The following is a 6,277-nucleotide window of genomic DNA, read 5'->3' as shown; positions in this document are numbered from 1 at the left end:
TTTTTTTTTTTTTTTTTGGTAATAACCTGAGTTCCTAGCCAATTGAAACAATTTCACCTTTTCAAAAACAGTCTGTTTAGTGTAGCTGAGCCAGGAAAATCATAGTTGCTTTCAGTGATCCAGCTGAAGTAACCCTGGTTTTCCTTTCTCCAACTGTGTTGATGCTATAGAAAATGCCTCCTGAAGACGGTGCTTTACCTGTTTGTCATTAATAGAGTGCTTTTCGATTTCCTTCTTGGCCTGCAACAGCCTGTCCTGAAAGCAACACAGAACAATTAGAGCTGGTGACTGCATGCCTGACTGCTGGTTTGCTGAAAAGGACAGAAAAAGCAATTGTTTGTATAAGTATTTCTTAAATTCTATAAACTACACAGGACAGCACCTTCATTGAGTAGCTACAGGCCCCAGTCCATGAGAGAAAGAATCAAAATATTTCAAGCTATGAATACATGATAGCCCATTTTCAAATTTATTGCAGAGAAATAGAAAAATAAACAAATTCAAATTGTGAATACTCGGCATGGATTGCTGATGGTGGCTCTAACAAATGTTTTGATCTGACACTATTTAGCAGTGCTGGAAAACGTGAGCGGCTTCACACAGCTGCAGGTGTGCGGGTGCTGGTAAGCCACCATCCAAAGGCCCCCAACGAGAGAAGGGTAAAGCTATGCCCGGCCCATTTCAGAAAACCACTCCTTGACAAGGCAAGCTACCCAGGCAAATGAGTAATTTTCCCAAGGTTTCAATTTTGTTTGTTTTGCTTATTTTTGAGAAAAAAAAAGATATAGTTTACAGAATCTTAATCTGCCACAGAAGTAACTTAAATATATCCTGAGAAGATAGAAAAGAACAAAAAGGGAGTGGGGTAATTCCCCAGGACACACAAGGTTTCCAATCATGCGTGTGTCTATAATAAAATGATATTGTTCTTTTCATAAAGATACACATAGGACAGCCAAGATCGGTATGAAAAATTACATTAGAAGATAAAGAATTTCTCAAAGCCCAGAGGCTCCCACGAGCTACACCCCCCAATCCCATCATAATGTAGTTCCAGCGAGGAGAGGTGTCCCCTGCCGGACACCTGCAGCACGGGCCTCCCCTACTACTCTTTCATTCATCTTGCATCGAGGACCAGCCTTGTGAAAAAGCTCATAAAATGCATCTTATTGAATCTGTGCTTCCATTCATGTAAGGTGGCTTCCCGGCCAAAGCAAATTAATTATTAGAGAGTCAAAGTATAAATAAAAGGTAGCTAATTCTGCCTTTCCCAGTTTTTGAGAAACAAAAAAGTTACGGGTGACAAGCCTGATTCTGGGTCATAATTTGAACACTGTCCCCCGAGGTCCACCCTGGCCTGCCTTTCCCAGGGGCCCTGTTCAGCCGACCACCCCTACTGAAGCGGTTCATCCCAAAGCCAGGAGGCCATGCTCGCACTACCATCCTCTCTGTCCTTCCCTCATTTCTTCATTCAACAAATCTGTCTTGAGCACCTGCTGTGCACCAAGCATTAAGCTCTATGCTCTGCGCCCAAGAGCAGTGGACACAGTCACAGCCACTTCCTCAGCCTGGCGTGGGGTCAAGAGGACTTTAGGACTGTTCTTATGCACACAGTGTGACTGCTCTGTCCTCTAAAACAACTGTGGCAAGACTAACAGACCCTGAGAAAAAAGAGAAAACAGACTCTGCATCAACCTGGAGTAGAAAATACGTTTGGCCCTAAGTGTCAGGAGGGATGAGAGTCCCGTGGTGCGTGGATTTCACTAGAGATGTATATTCATCACGCCATCAGCAGTCATAGACAAACACTCCATGCCTTTGGGCTTCAGCTTTAGAATGTGAAACACCTACACACCTTCGGGTGTCAGCTTCAGAATCACTGCTGCCAGCACTTTCAGCCTCCTAATGCCCAGGTGCGCTGCTTAACCACACCTCAGCCTATCTCCAGATCCACAATGTCTATGGTAATGTTGTCTGATATGCTACTGCCACTAAATAGATACTTGGTGAGCTGATCTGACTTCAACAGAGAAGTCCTAGGCCTACACACACAGAAAAGAACCAGTAGTTTAAGTATCACAGTCACATCAGGGAGGGGAGCACTTCCCAGGACAGCTGTGAGTACTAGAACTCTTGGCACAGCGTCTCTGCTTAATTTAAAGCACAATAAGTAAGTCAGCAATAATGAACCAAGAACACCTACCTCATTTCGTGCAACCAGAGTTATAAATGCTCCTTGTTTATAGCACTCAATTGCAATGCACTTTCCAATGCCACTGGAACCTCCTGTAACCTATGAACAAAATAATGACATCTTAGCACTTCCAAACGTTCCTCCATAGGAAGTTCATTAAAATCATTATGATGGGATCGGGGGGTATAGCTCAGTGGTAGAACACTTGCCTACACACATGAAGCCCAGGGCTCTACCCCCAGCAGAACAGAGCATAATAGAATAGAACAGAGTAATTATTAGGGGTTCTACAAGAACTGCCCAGTGAGTTAGTGCAAGCATGAAGAACTATACTGTCAGCAGAGCCAACTGTTTTGTTTTCAGTGCTGAACTGTAAAGCACACACCTATAATTTTCTGAGTTCACTAGAGGGAAAGCTAATAAATAATGTATTAGTCTGCCTTGAATTCAAAATCCACATGAATTTTCTTGCCTTACTGCACATCTATATAATACTACATCTACAACAGATTGAAAGAGTGGTCACCTGTGCATATCTTGTATTTTAAATGACTCCTTATTATATATGATCAGAATATACTGAAATACCACACTTTTCTTCCTCAGTTCCATTTACCCTTCCATCACAGGGCCTTTGCACGTTCTATTTTTCTTGCTACCAATGCTTTCCTCCTGCTCTTTTTATGTGGGTGGCACCTACTTACCCAGCAAATCTCAGCTCACACACTATTTCCTCAGGTAAGCATTCACTGTAGCTTGATATACCCCCAGCCCACTCTTTAGAACTGCATTCTTTTTTCTTTACTTTATGGTACTCACACAACCCAACAGTCATACATCTGTGTGACTGTTTGATTCACAATCATTTCTCCCATCACCATCCCACAAACTCCACAGAAATCCCAATGCTATTTCCATTCTCCACTATATGCCTAGCACTTGGCACAGGGGAGACTCTACATATTTCACTTAATCAGAGAAATGCAGAGCTGTCTTTCTAGTCATTGTCCTGTTATGCCAGGTAACTATTAATGGGTACAGAGGTGGGGCTTTCCCTGGGAGAAGCATTTCTTACATGACATGGAGTCTCGGGGTAAAATGGAGTCTGTTTGGTCACTGCCCATATAGCCTGCCCCATAACAGTTCCTATGCCAATTATATATCTCAAGATACTACATCCTGCTTTTTAAAAGATTATATACAGGGCTGGGCTTAGGGGTACATGTGTGAGATGCTGGATTCCATCCCCAGGTCTGGCAAAAAAAAAAAAAAAAAAGTCATAAAGTCTATGACAAAAAACTAAAGACTTTATAATATTACGTTAAAGAGCAGTTTCAAAATATAGCTATTTCCCTACAGTCAGCCCTTCAGGTTATTTTGAATATTTTACTGTTAGATATAAATCTTGCTTTAGGGAACGTCTCCTATCCTGTGACTTCAACACCATGAAACCCCTCCCACACCGAGGCTTATCTCCTTGTGACTTGCAGGCACCCTTCATTTCTCCTAACCTCAACTGGCCACCAGTGGAGAGATTTCTCTGGTGGATAATTAACCAATTATCTATAGAAGGTTATTATAAAAATGAGCCCGTGGCCTGGGCTGAAAGCAGGCTCTGAGGAAGTCTTTACTATCAAGATGTTTCACGGGTTGTTTTGGTTTATTAGATTTCACCAGATAGCAACTAGAAGGGGCCCTAAAAATGTCCCTGTTTTATGATTCTGTGATTCTGTCCTTGCTGCTAAACTGTCCCTCCACCCTATGTCACTCACACACCTCTACTTCCAAACCCTTCTGACCCTGCAGAGCTCAGTTCAAATGTCCCCTCCTTCATGAAGCTTCTCCTGACTCTGTCACAAAGTCCTGCCCTTACCTGTCGATGTCTGCCTGTGAAGTGACTTTACTGACATCCTGGCTCCCTCCAGATTCCACTCAGTTCCTTAAGGACAAATGCCAAGTGCACTTGATCTCTCTCATTCCTAGCACAGAACCTTGCAACAAGCAGTCACTAAATAAACATTTGCCTACATTATTTTGCAAAATGGAATGTGATGCCATTTCCCTAGAAAACAGGATGCTGAAAGAACTTGTAAACTTATTATTATAAAATCAATTAATGCAAGTGGAAATTATGAGTTATTGAGAAAATTTATATGCTGTGTGGATATTAGCTATAGTTATGGCTGTCCTTTTTCTAGGCTGTATGTAGGGAAGTTAGCTATGTAAATTTGCTGCAGGGCAAAAAATAAGGCTTAAACCCTATAATTTTTAAGATTTTTGTATAACAGGAGTAGGACTTCCACTTCCGGGTCAAGGTTCTTGGGAAACTACCTTCTAGTCAAGCCAGCTAATTCTTAGAAGGTATCCAAAAACACACTAAGGCCAACTCTGGGCTGTGTTACTCTGAATGTTGCAACTACATGTAGGGGACTTTCAAAATGGCTATAAAAAAATGGCAAATGCATATTGTCTGACAAGTAGTAACCCAAGTGGGGGACACTAAAGTGACCAGTTTAATTTCCTTTCTGTATCACTCCTCTTACTGCCCATTGCAAAACTGTTTCAATGTTACTCTCTCTTTAATTACACCTTATAATCCTTACTGGGAGCAACAGGAGCTGGCTTACTGCCACCAAAGCTGCTCCCCATCATCCAAAAAAAAAAAAAGGGAGGACTGAAACACGCACCAGTGTGTGACATGTGCTGCCTGGGGTCACTACCTACAGACAGATAGCACCGGTGCAGAGGAATCGTCCTATAATTGGTAAATAGCTCCAAATCCTTCATGCTGCCACACTGGCTGACAGTCTGAAGATTAGCTCCTGTGCTGCTCTATGCCTAACAAATCTCAAGTAAATTACACTTTACTCTTTTGAGGATATTAAAAAAGACAGATGGTGAGATCATGTGAATTATTCATGTCAAGCTCACATCCTTTTTAGTGGTTGTATATGTATGTTATTTTTAGTATTAAAGTGGGACAAGAAATTCCTTGTCGGTCCCAACAGACAGGACCCTTGTTATCTTACCTGTGACCTGGAACTTAATGGGAAAGAAGACTAGCATCAGGGTTGAATAAACTTTCTTATAAATACTGAATTAAAATTTTCATTCCAATTTTGGTTTTGCATTTTTCCCCTAAGTTCTTCTCTGCAAGCACAAGTTCTGAAAGAATCCAACTTTTAAAGCCAGGTTTTGAGGCACAAGTTCTCTTGTGGATGTGAACCATTCAGAACCTGGTGTGATTATTAGATTTTACTCCCTCTCTCTAGTCAATCTACACCCAACTCCTCATCTTGCACATCAGGAACAGCAGGAGCTGAAAATAATCCCATAGTTTAAAAAAGAAAGAAAGAAAAGAAACAGAAAGAAATAAAATACATTTTATCATTCACAAACCCTAGTTCAGACTTAAAGCACACTAAAATAAATAACCACCCTATTTTGATTTTGTAACAGTCCAGGGGAGAGGTGAGATGGCAGCAACAGGTATATGTCACCTCAGGCACTAAGATGATATACACTGCCAACTTAGTGACTAGCTCTCCTTATTCATAACTCCGGGCCTCAGTGAGCCTCAGGCTGTGGGGTCCAAACAAGAAAACTGGCGAGAAAGCCAGTGCTGACTGACAGTGAAGCCCTGGGCACAGGGGACAGGCATCCTCTGGGTTTGCGAAAGGTGCCACACTTGCAGAATAGGGACAAGGGAGCTTCCGGTGAAAAACCAAACTATTCACATCTCCTTCAGTCCCGAAGCCCTAGCCACGTCATTTAGCTCATTCTTTCGACTCTGAAATAGTGGCAAAGAATCTCACCGAAGCAGCAATCACGGACACCGAGCTGCGCTCACAGACAGGCAGTGCAGACCCGACAGAGCCGCCCTTGCCCGCCAGACCACTGGGTTCCGCGAGCAGTTTCCCCCAGGTGAGTCACTTCCTGCACTCCTTTGGCAACTGTCCTTTTTGTCCCTCGCACGGGCCACCCTCCAGTCCCGAGCCTCCTCGGCGGGTCCTGATGGCTCGTGACCCCCTTCCCTCGGTCCACCCTCTCGACCCTGCAGGCCGTGGCTGCCCTCCCCTAGGT

At 43.0% G+C, this 6,277-nt stretch overlaps 1 protein-coding gene across 1 annotated transcript in view; it reads right to left on the bottom strand.

Moving 5' to 3' along the window:
- Positions 1 to 6,277, bottom strand: part of Kdsr (3-ketodihydrosphingosine reductase) — a 35,537-nt gene that overhangs the window by 26,315 nt on the left and 2,945 nt on the right. The window contains exons 2-5 of the mRNA XM_048806581.1: positions 6,177 to 6,271; positions 6,010 to 6,075; positions 2,204 to 2,293; positions 199 to 255 (exon numbers count right to left, since the gene is read on the bottom strand). Of these exons, the coding sequence (XP_048662538.1) occupies positions 199 to 255; positions 2,204 to 2,293; positions 6,010 to 6,075; positions 6,177 to 6,271 (308 nt within the window). The remainder of the gene's footprint in view (positions 1 to 198; positions 256 to 2,203; positions 2,294 to 6,009; positions 6,076 to 6,176; positions 6,272 to 6,277) is intronic.

Source organism: Marmota marmota, unplaced genomic scaffold (genome assembly GCF_001458135.2).
Source record: "Marmota marmota marmota unplaced genomic scaffold, marMar, whole genome shotgun sequence".
In the NCBI taxonomy this organism is placed as follows: domain Eukaryota; kingdom Metazoa; phylum Chordata; class Mammalia; order Rodentia; family Sciuridae; genus Marmota; species Marmota marmota.
This window is presented reverse-complemented; position numbering and strand designations above follow the sequence as displayed.